The following is a 19,985-nucleotide window of genomic DNA, read 5'->3' as shown; positions in this document are numbered from 1 at the left end:
AATTAAGGGTTATGGTGAGTGGGCGGGTAAGTGGAGCTGAGTCTCAAAAAGATCAGCCATGATCTTATTAAATGGTGGGGCAGGCTCGAGGGGCCGGATGGCCTACTCCTGCTCCTAGTTCTTATGTTCTTATGTTCTAACACCTCATTTCACCTTGGGGGCTTACAGCCCAATGGACTGAATATTGACTTCACCAGCTTCAATTCTCTCCACCCCAACCTGTCCATCTTCCTACTCACTTATCTGCTCCACCCTTCCCACTGACTGACCACAATAACTACCCTACCTGCATCACCAGCTTCAAAATCTCTCCACCCCCAACCTGACCATCTGCTGACTCACCTATCCATTCCACCCTTCCCACTGACCAACCACAATAATCCCCTTAGAGACAAAAAAAACTGCAGACACTGGAAACACACACGAAGACAGGCAGCATCTGGAGGAAATGAGACGTCAGCGTTTTGGATAATACCTGGAACATTGACTTCTCCTATCCTCTAGATGCTGCCTGGCTTGCTGTGTTCTTCCAGCTTTCTGTTTGTCCACAATAACCCCTTATCTGCATCTACCTATCTCCATCCCACCATCCTCCCCTCAGCCCCAACCCCTCCATTTATTTCTGGGGTCACTACCCCCTCCCCAGTCCTGACAAAGGCGTTCGGCCCAAAACGCTGACTTTCCTGCTCCTCGGATGCTGTCTGACATGCCATGCTTTTCCAGCTCCACATCTATTGACCCCATGTATATAGAAATAGGAGGAAAAGGAAGATAAATGCATGCCTGAAGATTTGGTGCGGGAGAGAGAGCTTTAGATACTTTGGATCAGTTATAGATTCACACAGCACAGACCATCACGTCAGTCCTGCACTAGTCCCATTTTCCAGCACTTCGGGGCTAGTTAGAATCTTTACAGGCTATATTGTTTACACTTGAACAGAACCAGGAGTGAGCTCTTCACAGGGTAATTAGCTACTGCTACTGGGGAAGGTTTAAACTAACATGGCAGAGGTGCAGGAACCAGGAGGTAATACCTGATAGGAAGACCGATGTGCAAAATTGTGGAAGAAGTCGATAGCACTGGAAAATAAACTGTCAACTAATGCATGTAGTCATTACAACAGAAAGTAATAAAGCTTACAAGGTTACTGTAAATATGTGTGAATGCATGGAGTGTGATAAATAAGATTTAAGAGTTACAGACACAAATTACAAAGTGGAGATGTAACATTGTGGATATAACAAAGACCCGCCTCATGGACAGACAGGACCGATTATTAGACAGTTCAAGGCATAAGGTGTTCATTCAGTACTGTGGCCTCAACAGCTTTCTGTAACAGAATTCTACACTCTTACCACGCTCTGGCTGAAAACATTTCTCCTCATCTCAATACTTCAGGGCCTATCCCGTATTCTTAAACTGTGACCCCATAATAGGGGAAGCAATGGCCTAGTGGCATTATCGCTGGACTGTTAATCCAGAGACCCAGACAATAAACATAGAACATAGAACAGTACAGGCCCTTCGGCCAATGATGTTGTGCCGAACTTTTACCCTAAACCTAAGGTCTATCTAACCTCCACCCCTACCTTATACTATCATCCATATGCCTATTTAATAGCCACTTAAATGACCCTAATGAGGCCAACTCCACTACCCTCTCCGACAATGCATTCCACACCCTGACCACTCTCTGAGTAAAGAACCTACCTCTGATGTCTCCCCTGTATCCACCTCCATTCACTTTAAAACTATGCCCCCTTGTAATAGCTACCTCCACCCTAGGAAAAAGTCTCTGGCTGTCCACTCTATCTATACCTCTGATCATTCGTACACCTCTATTAAGTCACCTCTCATCCTTCGTCGTTCTGAAGAGAAAAGCCCCAGCTCTCTCAACCTTTCTTCGTAAGACCTTCCCTCCATTCCAGGCAACATCCTGTTAAGTCTCCTCTGTTCTGGGGACCAGGGTTCGAATCCCGCCATGACAGATGGTGGAATTTGAATTCAATAAATATCTGGAATTAAGAATCTAATGATGACTGTGAATCCATTGTCGGAAAAACTCATCTGGTTCGCTAATGTCCTTTAGGGAAGGAAACTGCCATCCTTACCTGGTCTGGCCTACATATGACTCCAGGCCCACAGCAATGCTGTTGACTCTTAACTGCCCTCTGGGCAATCAGGGAAGGGCAACAAAAAAAAAGCTCTGGACTCCCTGGTCATCTGGAAAGTCCTTCCTGCATTAACCCTGTCTGGTCCAGTTAGAATTTTTTAGGTTTCTAAATGTAACCGAATCAGTGGTTTTGATCGCTGAAATTACAGAAAAAATTGAGAATGCAAGAAAAATTATCATCATTGAAAAGTTCAGAAGTAACATTCTTGCAAGCCTAAAATTATTTAGATGATCATGAAGTATCAAAGTTCAGAGAGGCAACAAGTTCTGGCAGATAACCATAGTGTCTCTCACAAACAGCTATTAGGTGTGAGATGGTCAAATGGAAATCCTCAAATGAATTGCAAAATAGAAAAACTGTGAATGAAACAGGTATTCGCGCTAGAGCACAACCAAAAGAATGCCAGTGCAGTAAAAGGGGAAAGGCTAGACCCAAAAAGTGATATAAAGAAAATAACATGTTTTTACTGTAATAAGACTGGATGTATCAAAGTCGATCATCGAATGTTAAATGGGAGACCAATTACAGTAACAGGAGTGTCTTAGGAATCCTCACAAGAGGGAGAAATTAACAAAGAAAATTAGTATTAAAACTGTAGCAGTACCACAAAAAGAACATGTTTTCTTAGAATGTAATAAGAGGCGGACAGGTAAGAAAATTCTTCTCCAATTATTCATAAAGACAGTCAGACTACTGGGGATGCCAAACATTCTATTACACAAATCTGTATAGCACAAGGAGCAGGCCCTTCACCCACTCTGTCTGTGTTAACCGTGATGCTGTTCTAAACCAATCCCATCAGCTTGCACATGGCGCATATCCCTCTGTACCCTGCCAGTTCATGTGTCTACCTAAATTTCTCCTTTCATGTGTGTTTCTACCTCTTCCCCTGGCAGTTTCCAGGCACCTACCATTATCTGTGTAAAAAACTTGCCTCAACACATCTCCTTTAAAAACTTGTCCCCCTCACCTTAGTCCTATGCTTCCGAGTATTTGACATTTCCATTCTGGGAAAAAGACTCCCAACTATATACCCTATCCACGCCTCTCATAATTTTAAATGCCTCCAACCTCCAAAGCTCTAGCAAAAACAATCCAAATCAGTCCAACCTCTTCTTAAAGCTAACACATCCTGGTAAACCTCTATTGGAAACCCTCCAAAGCCTCCAGAAAGTTTTCCTGTAGTATGGTGACCAAAACTATAAATTTGGCCTGACTAAAGTTTAATGCAGCTGCAACATGACTTGCTAATGTTTACGCTCAATGTCCCGACTGATGAAGGCATGCATACCGTTCATCACCTTTGCCACCTTATCCACTTGTGTTGCCACTTTTAGGAAGCAATGGACTTGAACCCCAAGATCCCTCTGTATATCAATGCTCCCAAGGGTCCTGCCATTTACTGAACACTTTTCTGTCACATTGGACCTCCCATGCTTGTCCAGATTAAACTCCAGATATTTCAAAAGAGATTTTTTTTAAATGCTTCCAATCAAGGAGGTAAACCAGCAAAGATATTGACAGACACTGGAGCAAGTCACTGATGCTGGCTGATAACAACCTTTATCTTTGATGGGGGTTAATGAAGATGATAATATTAATTAGATGATGTATACATGGAGATTACAAGTCAGTCCCATTACACAAATTTGGAGTGGCTTAGTAAATAGAAGATTTCTAGTTGGGAGTAGTGAAACAAATCCCGATAGAAGGAATTGATTTTATCTCAAGAAATTATCTTGTTTGGTTGAAAAATATTGGTTTCACCAAGTGTGGCGGAATAACCAGGGGATGTAAAAGTAACAGATGCGGCAGGAGGAACACAAACTGTGTTGTGATTAGATCACAGGCCCGTAAAGTTAAACAGGAAGAAAAGCAGACAACAAAAAAAGTTCAAATTTAAACAAAAAAGGCGTGAAAATAAAGAGAATGTTTAGCTCATCTCCTTTAATTAGAATGCAACGAATGGATTCTTAATTGTGAGCTGTAACAGCCTACTCAAATATTGAATAGAATCAATATGTGAGTGCTATTAGTTGAAAGACAAAATACAAACAAGGAAATAGAGACCACGAGCAGTTGAGGAATTGGCAATGCTCCATCAGATTGTATTTTTATCTGTGTACCGTAATGAAATTTTATGAGTGGAATACAAAGTTACAAAAGTCGCTTAAGTATTCAAAAAACAAACGCTAAATCATGAAAGCACTTTTACTGGTGAGGATTACTTAAAAATGTGCTCAAATTCTGCCAGGCATATCATTCACAGACATCAATTTAACCTGCACTAACACCATTTGATAAACTGTTTAGCAGGGGCTTAACAGCTTGCATAAAAATCCTGCCTAAATCCAGGTCTGGTGAAATACAAGGCAATGTAACATGGTCCCTCGTAAGAATTCACTGGAATGTTACTGATACATTTTCATTCCAAACAGCATGTCTTTGCATTGATAAAGTCCACACATTGTTACAATGGCTGATATTTATCTGGTTCTCAGTCAATGGAACGCACCAATATCCTTTCCACAAGTTGACTTTGGTGACAAATCGTGCAGGATGAGCGGGCATAGCCTCAGATAAAGGGGTGCCTATTTAAAAATGAGTTAAGGAGGTATTTCTTCTTTCAGCGGGTTGGCAGTTTTTGGAACTCCTTGCCGCAGAAAGCTGTAGGGGCAATGTCCTGTGTATATTTAAGACAGATATCGACAGATTCTTGATCAATAAGAGAATCATGCGTTATGGGAAAAACACAGGAAAGTGAACGTGAGGAATGTCACATCAGTCATAATCCTGTAGAATGGCAAAGCAGGTTTGAACAGTCAAACAGCCTACTTTATAAGAACTAGGAGCAGGAGTAGGCAATTCAGCCCCTCAAGTTGGATACACCATTTAATACAATCATGGCTGATCTCATCTCGGCCTCAACTCCACTTTCTTGCTCATTCTCCATAACATTCAAGCCATTGCTAATCAAAAATCTGTCAATCTCCTCCTTAAATTTACCCAATGTCCCAACATCCAACTTGCTCTAGGGTGGAGAATTCCACAAATTCATGGCCATTTGAGAAAAATAATTTACCTCATCTCAGTTTTAAATCTGCTAACCCTTCTCCTAAAACTATGATCTCTCGTTCTAAGTTAGTGGATGTGTACAGTCTCCTAGTTATCACCCAAGACTTGTATGGGTCATGGACACAACCACAAAGTTTTGAGTAGAGCCCCCTTTTGAGTTCAAGCATGCTTGCCTGCCCCAGCCAGATTTACTAGTATTAACCAGTGTGGCTGTGTCACCTGGGCAGGCTTGTTTGCTTGTTCGCAGCCTTAACCATGTAACCATTTAACAACTTAGGCTGCATATGACTGAGATTTCTCATGGGCTGATCAAAATAGAATGACTTCACTCCTAAAACTGGAAATGATTTCATAAAGTAACAGCTTGTTCACGAAGGAGCCAAATTAGTGAAATTTGTACTCACTGGAACTTGCAGGAAGCAGTCCCCACCCTCAGATATATGATTGAATTTGTGAACTCAGCTGTTGCCTCATTCTTAGCCAACAAGATTGTGCCCACGAATATTACTGCAGGGGCTGAGTATTAATAAATATTAGTAACCTAACCAACCTGAAAAAGCACGGAGAACTTAATATAAACACCTTAATCCACCATCCAGAAATTGAATTTTTGCCTCATATCCAACTAAAATCTACAACCATCCTATAAACTCCGGGTCTGCACAAGTTACACAGAATTCGCACCTATAGGAGCTCAAGAGTTATTGGAGGGGAAGCACAAAAGTGAAGGCCAGACCACAATCAGATTAGCCATTTACTGATTGCTCTCAAGGGGCCACATGAGCTACTGTATCTATTTCAAACGTCACTATCTGTAATTTCAAAATTAAAAAGGGTAACTATAGGCTGATTAGACTTATATTAGTACAAAACTCCTAGGAATTACACTAAGGTATAAGACTGTCTGTAGTGGTTAGTGAATCAGTAACAATAGACATAGACGCAGAGTTTCGTAGTAAAAACAAAGGTTTTCCCAATGTGTAAAATCAGGAAACAGTCATTGAAGTAAGGTCGACTACAATGAAAGGGACTTTTTTTTATATCAAGTTTGGTTAAAAATAATGAAAGATACAATGAATTATTATCAGCCTAGGCGTGACAGGCTGACTAAACTCCTCTTATTTAAACTGGTGCAATTCTGCACTAACTGGAGTGTAAGCTAACAATTCACAAGTAGCTCACTTACCACTGAATGCTGCAGGTTTAAACTTTCCAGCTTCTGGCAATGGGTGGCCAATGCTTCAAAGACATCAGATGTGACACCAGTGCAGTTGGTCAGTCGCAGTGAGGCTAAGTGAGGACAGGATTCAGTAACGGTCTGGAAAGAAGAAAACAGCAGTGCTGATATGTAAAAATGGTCACTTGATACTACAGAACATGAATCTTGCTCAGAAGAGTGGATAAAATTAAACATATTGCCAAAGCTTTTCATCTTGGACTCAACAGGACAAAACATCACAACAATTTATCTGACAGAAAAAAAGGGTGATTGACTGACATTTAGATTCCAATTAGCCAAGGTTTTGCCACTGAGACAGCAACGGGAAACTGTAAACCACACCACCCCCTTGAATACATTCCTTTAGTTTTCAGGACAATGTGTCCCTGTGTATGCAAATATTTTATTTCTAATACTTGTAAATGAGCCATATCACAAGCTCAATTATCTTAAATTAGTTGCAAGTGTAGCTATTACAGTGCTCAGCAATACATAACGACATAAAAATAGAAGCAGGAGCAGGCTATTCAACCCCTCTATTCTGCTACAACATTCAAAAAGACCATGGCTGATGTGCTCTAGGCATCAACTCCTCTTTCTTGCCAGCTCCTCACAGCCCTCATCTCCTGATACTTCAAAAATCTCAACTTTAAATATTTTCAGTGATCTAGCCTCCATAACTCTAGAGTACAGAAATCCAGTCATTCACTACCTCTGGGAGAAGAAATTCCTTCACATCTCAGTTTTAAATGAATGCCTTCTATTTCAAGATTCCCTCAGTAGTAGAAACACGGAAATAACATCTACCCTGTCAAGCCCCTTCAGAATCTGGTATGGTTCAATATGATCATCCATCATTCTTCTAAAGTCTAATGAATAAAGACCTAACCTATTCATCCATTCTTGATAAAAGTGAACCCCTTTGCCCCGGGAATCAACTTTAAGAATCTCTTCTGCACAGTCTTCAATGTCATAATCTTCCATCATTGGCAGGCCCTCAAGGTTAGGAATGACTTGTAACCAGTCCAGTGGTTAGGGTGGGGTTCTACAGTGGCTGAATAATCCAAACCTGGAACACTGGGGTCTGCTACAGCTGGGGCAGGTGGTGTTTCATGAGGTAGATGGGTAGGTAGGATGCTCTGGATTCTGCACACTGTTTCTACTGCTTGTGTTTGGACTCAACATGCTTGACTCGTTGACTACAGCTCCGCCTTCAACACCACTACCCCCTTCAGACTGATCTCAAAACTGTGTGGCCTTGGTCTCGGCTCTGCCCTCTGCAACTGGACCTTCAGCTTTCTGACTCACAGGCCACATCAGTGAGGATAACTGCACCTCCTCCACAATAACACTCAACACTGGAACACCCCCAAGGATGCATTCTCAGCCCCCTACAGTACTCCCTGTGCACCTACGACTGTGTTACCAAATTCCAAACAAACACCATCTGCAAATTCACTGATGACACCACCGTAGTGGGACAGATAACTAACAATGACAAGTCAAAATACAGAAGGATGATAAAGGCTTTGGTGACTTGGTGCAGTGAAAACAATCTGTCTCTCAACTTCGGCAAAACTAAAGAACTGATCATCGACTTCAGAAAGAAAGGAGGAGAACACGCCCCCATCTACATCAATGGAACTGAGGTTGAGAGAGTGAAGAGCATCAAGTTCCTCAGAGTGACGATAACCGACAACATGTCCTAGACTTACCACATAAATGCGACAATCAAGAAGGCACAACAACGCCTCTTCTTCCTCAGGCGGCTCAGGAAATTTGGTATGTGCATAAGGTCCCTCACCAACTTCTACAGATGCACCACTGATAGCATACTGTCCGGGTGCATAACTGCCTGGTATGGCAACTGCTAATCTCAGGGCCGTAAGAAACTACAGAAGATGGTGTGCACAGCCCAGGCCATCACAGAAGCCAACCTTCCATCCATAGACTCCATTTACACACACGAGCAGGTTCAGGAACAGCTTCTATCCGGTCATTATCAGACTGTTGAATGGACTCTGGCCTCAAATAATGTAACCTGCAATGTCTTTGTGATCTGTACATCCTTTGCTTGCTGTGAACTGCCTGTATTACTCGTAAACAAAGCTTTTTACTGTATTTCGATAAATATGACAATAAATCAATCAAGTGCTTGGCGCCTTCACCGATGCTCCTTCTCCAGTTTGTGCATTCTAGAGCAAGTGATTCCCCATATGTTGGTGAGAATGTTGCACTGGTTAAGGGAGGCGCTTTCAGGAAGTCCTTGCTGCATTTCTTCTATACTTTCTTAAATACAGGGACCAAAACTTTACATAGTACTCCAGATATAGCCTCACCAACACTCTACACACTTGTAATAGGACTTCCCTGTTTTCAAATTCCAACCCCTTGCAATAAAAAACAAAGTACAATTTCATTTCAATTACTGCATATTAACTTAGTGCTTTGTGCACAAGAACACTTAGATCCTTGTGCTCATTTTTTGTGGAGTATCTTTCCATTTAAACAATCTTCTGCCTTTGACTCTTCATAGCAAAGACCATGACGTCATAACTTTCCGACATTAAATTCCATCTGTCAAGTTTTTGCCCATTCACTCAGTCTATCTACATCCCTTTGCAGACTCCTTGTCATCATCACCACATGCATTTTTGTATTGTCATCAAATTTGGATACATTACACTTTACCCCCATTCCAATTAATTAATCATAAATAACTGAGGCTCTAGGACTGACCCTTGTGGCATTCCACTCGTTATGTGACCAATCCACAATTCATGCAATTATATTACCTCCATTACTGTGAGCTCCAACCTTGTACTATTGCCTGTTATGTAGCACTTTGCTGAATGCCTTCTGGAAACTAAAATACACTACATCTTCCAGTTTCCTTTCATCTACTTGTTACATGCTCAAAGAACTCGAGCAAATTTGTCAGACAATTTCCTTGTCACAAAGCCAAGTTGACTTTGACTATGTTAAGCTCTCTTAAGGATCTATTTCTTCCTTAATAATGGACTTTAGCTATTTCCCAATGACAAAAGTGAGACTCACTGGCCTATACTTTCCTGCTTCCTCCCTTCTGGAACAGGGGTTCAACATTTGTAGTTTTCAAATCTGCTGGAACCCTCTCGGATTCCAGTGCAATATTTTGATCAATATCTCCACTATCCTGGCAGCCACTTCTGTCAAAAGCCTTGGATGCAGGTCATCAGGTCCTAATGGCTTGCCGCCTTTAGTCACATTAGTTTGTCAAATAATTTGTCACTCATGAAAAAGACTGTTCCAAGATCTTTTCTCCCATTAGCTTTTTGCTCATCTGTTACGTTTGGGATACTTATAATGTCTTCCATCGTGAAGCCCGACACAAAATAATGGTTTCAATTATGTGGAATTTCACTGTGGGAACCTTGGAAGATGTGACTGAGAAATTAATAAAAGGCTAATACTTACTTTAGCTACTCTCTTTTTTACACCTGCAGAAGCTCTTAATGATTGTTTTCATTATTTACTGCCAATTTACTTTCATAACCAATTTTTGTCCCTCTTTATCAGTTTTTTAATCATCTGCTGGTTCCTTAAAAGTTTCCCAAATCTTCTGACCTACCACATTTCACCACTTTTTTATCTCTTAAAAATGCTCCCCTTCAGCATCTTTATTAACCAGAGGATTGTTGAGCAAAGTGTAGCCAAAAAGCCATTCTGCATTTCATATAGTTGAGTAACATAGTGTAGAAATTTTAGTGTCAGTACAATGGCCGTACATACGCTACATGATCCAGTAATTGACTGGTCGAATCAAACAGTATGTTCCCTCGGTGGTTTGTAATAGGCAGATAACACACCATAAGCAACCAGCTGTGTATGTAAAATTCAAAAGAAAGTCTCTATAGTTAAATGCAATTCCATGATTGGGCAACACTTTTTGAAGAACTGAGTGCCCTAACAGCTACACTAATAATCAATTTAATACAATCACTGGAAGTCACATGTCTCATTTACTCTTACTGGAATAAACGTATATTCAAGTCAATAGACGCATTCTCTGAAAACAAAAGGAATATTTTTTTGAGTCAGGTCATCTAGAGAGCTGTAGTCACCCGTGGCATTCTCCATGGTAACAACTTGTTTAGTTTAAGTCAACATATGAGACAATCAGCACTCTTTCCTCCTGTGATATCAAGTGCAGTGATGGTTTGAAATTTGGTATTCTTGCAATTGTCCTGACAAGTTCAAGACAAAAAGCTTCAGCAACACATCTCTCTTTTCAGTAATAATGCAAAAACACTGAAGCAACAGCAAGACCAAGAACACTGCTTCCATGTCAAACAGGATGGGGTAATGTTATATGGAATATCATGGGAATTAGATTCAGTTCCAGGATGAATGTTCCCTCCCATTTACATCCTACCTCAACATTAGGTGACAAATCAGATAAGTATAGAACTGATAAAAACCCCTGATAAAAAATTCAACCAATATCATTTTTACATTGTGGGATAAAGCTCCACTTCTCTCCTTATCAAGCATGCTCGGGGAGGTGATGGTGTGGTATTATCGCTGGACTGTTAATCCAGAGACCCAGATAATGTTCTGGGGACCTGGGTTCGAAACCTGCCCCGGCAGATAGTGGAATTTTAATCTAATAAATATCTGGAATTAAGAATCTAATGATGACCATGAATCCAATGTCGACTGTTGGAAAAACCTATCTGGTTCACTATTTTCTGAAGAAGGGTCTAGACCCGAAACGTTAGCTTTCCTGCTCCTCTGATGCTGCTTGGCCTGCTGTGTTCATCCAGCTCTACACCTTGTTATCTCAGATTCTCCAGCATCGGCAGTCCCCACTATCTCTGGTTTACTAGTGCCCTTGAGGGAAGGAAACTGCCATCCTTACCTGGTCTGGCCTACGTGTGACTCCAGACCCACAGCAATGTGGTGACTCTTAACTGCCCTCTGGGCAATTAGGGATGGGCAATAAATGCTGCCTGGTCAACGATGCCCTCATCCCATGAATGAATAAAGAAAAAAAACCTGAAACACAGTGTAGTTTAATGGCAACAGTAGAACTGTACTTTAATCAATGGCCCACCACCAACACCAGTTATTGTAACAATGTCCTCGGATTAACAACTCCCACATAGAAGCAAGCAGTCTGTGCCTTTGTCTTCTTTAAATACACATTTTTTTTGCCAGCTAAGTTGATTAGTATTAATCATTCCTTTCCTTTGTTTGCAAAGTATATAACAGAATTAACCAAAACAAGATACAAAATACTAAATGAAAACATAATTCTATATTAGTTCCAGTGAATTGAGAACTATTGGCAGATATTCACTGATATTTAAGTGAGATTTAGAGACTTAGCATTAGTGGATATTCCTACAAATATGACTTCACATGAATTACAAACTGTGTATTGTTAATCCAACTGTACAGAGACATTCATTAAAATAATGAAAGAATGTCGATGCTGTAAATCAGAAGCAAAAACAGAAGTTGCTGGCGAAGCTTCCGGTCACCAGGTCCGAAATGTTAACTCTGATTTCTCTTCACAATTGCCGACAGACTTCCTAAGCTTTTCCAGCAACTTTTGTTTTTGTGTACAGAGACACTCGATTGTCAGTCTTACCTTCATGGTGTAACTCACTAGATTATTCCAGTTGCAGAGAGAGAATTCCCGAAGCTGTGAAAACCTGTACATTTAAAAAGAAATGCAGATTAAATGAGTTATAACAGTAAAACTTACCACCTCAAGACTGACTCCTTCATTATGAAAGCCAGCAACTTAGCACAACGGAAATGATTCGCTTAGCCTGAAGTCTAAGAACCAGGGCGTGAAAATTCCAATGTTAAAGTAATTTAAACATCTCTTGCTTTGCTACTGGAAATAATTCGGACTTTCCGCCTCACACCAGTTATAACCCTTAAATGGCCTGAGAGGTTCAGGGAATCATTGTGGGAAAAGGAGATGGGGCCAAAAGAAGAGAGTGCAGTCCAAATGCTTGGACAAGATCGTATTTTTTAAGAGATGGGAAAGAGGCTTGGAGCCACAGCTCCTTAACAGTCGCTTCACTCAAAATCCTGATGCTATATCCTACCCCATTCCCAAGTCCTATTTAACCATCACCCACGCTATTGACAAACATTAGCTCTCAATCTTACAAAACCTCAAATGTCACAGCCTTAAATTCAAATCCTTCTGTGGTCTCATTCCTCATTATCTCACCACTCCATAACACTGAGACAGTAGAAATCTTCCATCTATGGTCATCTCTCCCTCACTTCACCAATGGCCATGTTGGTAACTATCTGGATTTTGACCTTAAAATGTTCCTCAATACCAAAATCCATCAACTGCCCCAAACATCTCTTAATGTGGCTTGACGTCAAATTTTGTTTGGTAACACTACCATGAAGCTCCTACAGACTGTTACAATATTAATTTTAAAGCCATAAGACGATAAGGTACTGGAACAGAATTAGGCCATTCGGTCCATCAAGTGGAGGGTGAACAGCCAGAGGTCATTCTGCACAACGGTACAAACGACATAGGTAGACAAAGGGATGGGGTCCTGCGAAGTGAGTACAGGGAGCTGGTAAGAAGTTAAAAAGCAAGACCTCAAGGGTAGTGATCTCCGAATTACTCCCAGTGACATGCGCCAGTGAGGATAGAAATATCCAGATGAGTGCATGGCTGAGGAGCTGGTGCAGGCGCAGGGTTTTCAGTCCTTGGATCATTGGGATCTCTTCTGGGGTGGAGCTGACCTGTACAAGAGGGACAGGTTGCACTTGAACCGGAGGGGATGGCCTGAAGTCCATTCTCGGATGTTCTGGGAGGCTAGAGAAGAAATTGCAGAGACCCTTGCATTGACTTTTGCTTCATCTTTAGCCACTGATGTAGTTCTGGAAGACTGGAGGGTGGCTAATGTCGTTCCATTGTTTAAGAACGGTAGCAAAAACAGCCAGGGAACTATAGGCTAGTGAGCCTGACATCAGTGGTAGGCAAGTTATTGGAGAGGATACTGAGGGACAGAATCAACCAACATTTGGATAGTCAAGGTCTGGTTAGGGATAGTCAGCATGGAATTGTGCATAGGATGTCATGTCTGAAAGTCTTTTAAGAGTTTTTCGAAGAGGTGACCAAGAGGATAAATGAGGGTAGGGCAGTGGACGTTGTCTATCTGGACTTTAGTAAGGCCTTTGACAAGGTCCCGCATGGCAGGCTAGTTGAAGGTTAGGTCAAATGGGATCCAGGGAGAGCTAGCTAATTGGATTCAAAATTGGCTTGATGGTAGGAAGCAGAGGGTGATGGTCGAACGTTGTTTCTCAGACAGGAGGCCTGTGACTAGTGGTGTGCCACAGGCATCAGTGCTGGGACTTTTGTTATTTATATAAATGATCTGGATGTGTATGTACAAGGCATGATTAGTAAGTTTGCAGATGATACAAAATGAGGAGGTATCGTTGATATCAAAGAAGGTTATCAAAAAATACAGAGGGATCTTGATCAGATGGGGAAGTGGGCTGAGGATTGGCAAATGCAATTCAATACAGATAAGTATGAGGTCTTGCACTTTGTAAAGTGTTGTAGGACTTAAACAGTAAATGGTAAGGTCCTAAGGAGTATTGTGGAGCAGAGGGACTGGGAGTATAAGTACATAGTTTGCTGAAAGCAGCATCACAGGTGGACACGATGGTGAAGGCAGCATTTAGCATGCTGACCTTCATTGATCGAGGTATTGAGTACAGGAGTTGGCACGTTATGTTACAGTTGTACAAGTTTTCGGTGAGGCCACACTTGGAGTATTGTGTACAGTTTTGGTTACCCTGTAATAGGAAAGAGATTGTTAAACTGGAAAGTGTGCGAAGAAGATTTATGAGGATGTTGCCAGGACTAGTAGGCCTGAGTTATAAGGAGAGGTTGGACAGGATAGGACTTTATTCCTTGGAATGTAGGAGATTGAGGGGTGACCTTATTGAAGTGTACAAAATCATGAGGGGCATTGATAGGATGAATGCATATAGTCTTTTTACCAGGGATGGGGATTGAAAACTAGAGGGCATAGGTTTAAAGTGAGAGGGGAAAGATTTATGAAGAACCTGAGGGGCAACTTCTTCATGCAGAGAGTGGTGCGTAAATGGAATGGGCTGCCAGAAAAAGTGGTTGAGGCAGGTACAATAGCAACATCTAAAAAACATTTGGATAGGTACACGGATGGGAAGGGTTCAGAGGGATACAGACCAAATGAAGGCAATTGAAACTAGCCGAGTGGCCACCATGGTCAGCACGGACCAGTTTGTCCATGCTGTATTACTCCTTGACTCTAAGTCTGCTCCACCATTCGATCATGGCTGATATGTTTCTCAAATCCAACTTCCTCCTCCTCCCCGTAACCCTGATCCCCTTATGAATCAAGAAGCTATCTATCTTTATCTTAAATACACTCAATGACTTGGCCTCCACAACCCTAATCAGCAAGGAGTTCCACAGATTCACCACCCTCTGGCTGAAGAAATTACTCGCCATTTCACTTCTAAATGGTCATCCCTTCACTCTTAAGCTGTGTTCTCAGGTCATAATCTCTCCTACTAGTGGAAACATCTTCTCAATATCCAATCCATCCAGGCCTCTCACTATTCCATAAGTTTCAATCAAATCCCCTAGTCCTCCTTCTAAACTCCATCAAGTACAGGCCCAGAGTCATCAACGCTCCTCATATGACAAGCCTTTCATGCCCAAGATCATTTTAGTGAGTCTCCTCTGGACCCCCTCCAACACCAGCACATCCTTTCTTAGATATAGGCCCAAAACTGCTCTCAATATTCCAAATGCGGTCTGACCAGAGCCTCGTATAGCCTCAGTATACATCTCCACTCTTGTATTCTAGCCCTCTTGGAATGAATGCTAACTCCCAACTGAACTACATGTTAAACTGAACAGAATCCTGAACTAGGCATCTCAGATCCCTTTGTTCTTCAAACTTCCAAAGCCTTTCCCCATTTAGCAAATAGTCTACACCTTTATTCTTCCTCCAAAAGTGACCTTATATTTTCCAACATTGCGTCCATTTTTGCCCAGATCATTCTGAAGCCACCCTGCTTCCTCAACCAAACCGGTCTTTCCAATTATCTTTGTGTCAAACTTAGCAACAATGCCGCAGTTCCTTCATTCAGATCATTAATTTACATCATGGGTACTTGCGGTCCCAACACTAACTCCTGCAGAACTCCACTAGTCACCAACGGCCATCCTGAAAAAGGATCCCTTTATTCCTACTTCTACCTTTTGCCCGGCAGCAAATCCTCTGTCAATGCCAAAAACTTGTCCTTAACACCATGGACTCATTTTCTAGCAGCCTCCTGTGCTACATCTTGTCAAGGTCCTTCAGAAAATCCAAACAGATCATGTCCACTGGCTCTCCTTTGTCTAACTTGGTCATTCCCTTCTCAAAGAATTCTAACAGATTTGTCAGACGTGACCTCCTTATGACAAAGCCATGCTGACTCTGCCCTATTTTACCATGCACTTCCAAGTACTGCGCAATATCATCCTTAATAACGGACACTAAAATCTTACCAGTGACTAAGGTCAGGTCAAGCTGCCTTTAGTTTCCTTTCTTCTGCCTCCCTCCCTTCTTAAATAGGGTGTTACATTAGTCATTTTCCAGTCCTCTAGCACTCTTCCTGACTCCAGTGATTCCTGAGAGATCACCATCAATGCATCCACAATCTCATCAGCTATCTCCTTCACTAAACCTTCAGGTTTAGTCCATCTGGTCTGGGTAATTTAGCCACCTTCAGACTTTTCAGCTTGCCCAGCACCTTCTTACACTCACCTCTACCCCGTCTCGAGGTTCTGCATTGCTGCTGGTATCTTCCACTGCGGAAACTGATACAAAGCACCTATTCAGTTCCTCCACCACTTCTTTCTTCCCCATTATTACTTCTCCAGCCTCATTTTCCAACAGTCTAATGTCCACTCTTGCCTCTCTCCTACCTTTTAGACATCTAAAAACACTCTTGTAATCTTCTTTAATATTACAAATAGCTTCCTATCATATTTCATCTTATTCCTCCTTATTTGCTTTTTTTAGTTATCCTCTGCTAGTTTTGAAAGGTTTCCCATACCTCTGGCTTCCCATTACTCTTCACCGCATTGTGTGCCTCTGTTATTATACTGTCCCTGACTTCCCTTGTCAGCCACAACTGCCTCAATCTCCCCTTCGCATGTTCCTTCTTCCTTGGGATATATAATGTAACTTTTTTGCTGCTTGCTGTTCCAACAGTTGGTCCTGTTAGAAAATACCACATACTGATCCAACCACTTACACTCCCATTTCCCCATTTTGACTGACCTATGAAGAAAGACTTGATCGACTGGGCTTGCACTCGCTGAAATTTAGAAGAATGAGGGGAATTTCATAGAAACAAACAAAATCCTGATGGGACTGGACATGCTAGATGCAAGAAGAATGTTCCCAATGTTTGGGAAATCCAAGACTGGGGTCACAGTCTAAGAATAAGGGGTAAGCCATTCAGGACTGAGATGAGGAAGAATTTCTTCACTCAGAGTTGTGAACCTATGGTATTCTCTCCAACAGGAAGCTGTTGGGGCCAGTTCATTAGATATATTCAAGAGGGAGCTGGACATAGCCCTTGCAGCTAAAAGGATCAAAGGACACGAAGATAAAACGGGAATGGGATACGGAAATTGCATGATCATATTGAATGGTGGTGCAGGCTCAAAGGACCGGATGGCCTACTCCTGCACCTGTTTTCTATGTTTCCCCACCCGCACCCCAAGCAACATGGCTTCTTCAGCAATCATATTTATACAAACCGGTTGTCTTTCAGCCAGTTGAGGGTGTTTTGGATTTTTCTCTGAACTGGCGGCACCAATTTCTTTCCAGATTCCACCCAGCAATAGGAGATTGTGACTTTCTGCCAGAGTTTGGGGTTGGCAGCAGCACCATACCACAGATGACATACACGGGCCATCCTGTTTAAAAACAAAAGAAAGCTTCAGCAGATCAACTCAAACAACCACACAGGCTGAAGTACAGAATTTAAAGTCTGAGATGAGAGCAGACAGCTATGGCAAAACTATAAAGACTAGATCTAATCATGATCCAAGCTCTTATAAGACATGGCTAAACAATTCTATCTGAAAGTCTTTATCCTTAAAGAGTCTTTACAAAAGGGGAAACTATTTAACAAAAAATATCTGCAGTGTCAGATTCTCCCATCTTGCCACCCCTGCAGTTTGCAGCAGCAGGTTACATTTCAACAAGAAAGAAATCCTCTCTCTCACAATGTTTTTACCTGCAGAGAAATGGTACGGCCCCATTCGATGACACTACATAGTGGAAGATGTGAACCAAGACTTCAATTGGAAGCTGCTGGCCCCATCGGTCCAAGACTTCTGGCTTCTCAGGCTCCAGATCTGAATCTATTTGCTTATCCTGACCTGCCAAGCTCAAAGAGTTGGCCTCCTTCAACCCTGCATTTTTCAGGAGCCCCTTGTTTTTGTGGGAGCTGCACTGTGTGCTTAACTTGCGGCTGCTTTTCTTCCCTGCCAGTTTTCTTGGCCTCCTCTGCATCCCGTTTTCATTAGATATGATCAAGAGCATGTCGTTGTCAGTATCATGGATCGTGTAGTCCCTGGTGTTCCACTTCACTGTTCGCCGCACTTTCCTCACTGGCTTAGAAGTCACTCGGACACATGACCTACCCCGGCTTTCAACACTCCCTTCCCGCTTCCGGGAAGGGGTAGGCCTAGAGCTGTGGGGAGTTGAAGAGCCTTCCATCACGGTATCCCCTCAGTCCTCCTCATGAAATTCTTCAGCTGGACGAGTTCTTATTCAGCGGTAAAGAGGAATGTCTCAGTGTCACTGGAACAAGAAAAAATGCAACATTTCACTACAGTCATTATTAACAAAACAGTTTCACACATGGATGAAGGAAAAATGGTATGGAGGACTTGTGTTCAGACATTGGGATGTCTTACTGCAGCTATGCAGAACCTTGGTGAGACCACAGCTGGAGTACTGTATGCAATTTTGCTCTTCCTAACGGAAAGAATTTGTTGCCATAGAGGGCGTCATGGAGGTTCATAAAGCTCGTAACTGGGACGGCTGCCGAGGAGAAGAATTTGGTTCTACTGGGCCTGTAGTCATCAGAGATCAGAGGGAGGAGAGGGGATCTGATTGAAACATACAATTTTAACAAGGCTAGAGAGACCAGATGCAAGGAGGATGCTTTCCCTGGTTGGGAAGATGAAGAAAGATTTCCTCACTCAAACGATAGTGAATTCTCTATCACAGGTGGTTATGGAAGCCAAGCTACAGCAGCAGTCATGCCGAACAGACCAGCTAAATCAGCCCGTCGCGCCTCCCAGGGTAGAAACACAATCCCCTACCCTTAATCTACCGGAACATGCCGCGGGGTAGAAACACAATTCCCAATTCTTAATCTACCGGAACATGCCGCGGGGTAGAAACACATAGGCAACTCCCAATTAGAAAGATACGAACACAATGATGAAGGGGACGAACACTTGTCAGTGGCTTTTACTGGGAGAGACAGCGCTTTGCGGCCGCAGCTGCATCAGGGTTATGTGTAAGATCCACAACGCTCGAATGGCCAAAGGTGGGGGCACCATTGCTTGTAGGGAGTGCGGCAAGGGTGTTAAAACGGGCCTTGCACTTTGTAAGGATTGCGGTTCCGGAAGCGCTCGGTTGAAGATTTGGCATGGGAAGCAGCGGAGCGTTACAGACGAGTTTCGTCTCTTGGCTGCCATAGACACCAGAGAGATTTCGTATTAGAGAAACGTGAACACATAGGTATACCCATCCCGCAGCATGGCGACAATGGACGATCTTATCGAAGAGATACTCGCAGAAATGCCAGACCCTGCTCTTGCTCTTCTAGAGCAGCATCACCAACCATTTATCGACCTGGATATCCAGGCCCCTCCCCCAGTAAGGCTGCCAGCCAACGAACCATGGGTCGAACTCTTGGTCGATGCCAAAGACGTGTTTGAAGTCAACGGCGCCTCCGCGGTCTTCTCTACATAGAGGGTAGAAGCAGAAGACCTGCTCAACATTGGCGATGTTGATATTGCCAACGGCATCGAGGCCAGGGCCGGTCGCATGGCTCTGGATGCTCGTATGACAGACGAGAGGGCAGCACAGCTCCTCGGAGAACTCCCAGAGGGAGAACTCCCAGAGGGAGAATTTGTTCTGAGAATCAAGTTCTTGCGCGAGTGAGATAACGGTGATTGGGTGGTAGAAGACAAGTTTGACCCGGTGAGGGCTGAGAGAAAGAAGGGCCAGGGTATTGTCGAGATCACCCGGGCCACCAGTCCAGGAGTCCTGACCGGAATTGACAAAGTGTTCTACCAGAACGCCTACCCCGTCACTGCTGTCATGCATGGCCTCTATCCCCTTAGAGACCCCAACCCGGCAAACCTGGCCCCAGTCCAAGACGGCGACCTTAACTGCGTTGCCCA

The 19,985-nt window shown here is 42.7% G+C and overlaps 1 protein-coding gene across 1 annotated transcript in view; it reads right to left on the bottom strand.

The window, feature by feature from the left end:
• The window catches only part of fbxl6 (F-box and leucine-rich repeat protein 6), a 39,972-nt gene extending 21,606 nt beyond the window's left edge, over positions 1 to 18,366 (bottom strand). Inside the window, exons 1-4 of the mRNA XM_048613544.1 lie at positions 17,798 to 18,366; positions 17,316 to 17,474; positions 12,105 to 12,168; positions 6,437 to 6,568 (exon numbers count right to left, since the gene is read on the bottom strand). Of these exons, the coding sequence (XP_048469501.1) occupies positions 6,437 to 6,568; positions 12,105 to 12,168; positions 17,316 to 17,474; positions 17,798 to 18,282 (840 nt within the window). The 5' untranslated portion in view covers positions 18,283 to 18,366. The remainder of the gene's footprint in view (positions 1 to 6,436; positions 6,569 to 12,104; positions 12,169 to 17,315; positions 17,475 to 17,797) is intronic.
• Positions 18,367 to 19,985: the final 1,619 nt, after the last annotated feature.

Source organism: Rhincodon typus, chromosome 2 (assembly GCF_021869965.1).
Source record: "Rhincodon typus isolate 14 chromosome 2, sRhiTyp1.1, whole genome shotgun sequence".
Classification (NCBI taxonomy): Eukaryota; Metazoa; Chordata; class Chondrichthyes; order Orectolobiformes; family Rhincodontidae; genus Rhincodon; species Rhincodon typus.
This window is presented reverse-complemented; position numbering and strand designations above follow the sequence as displayed.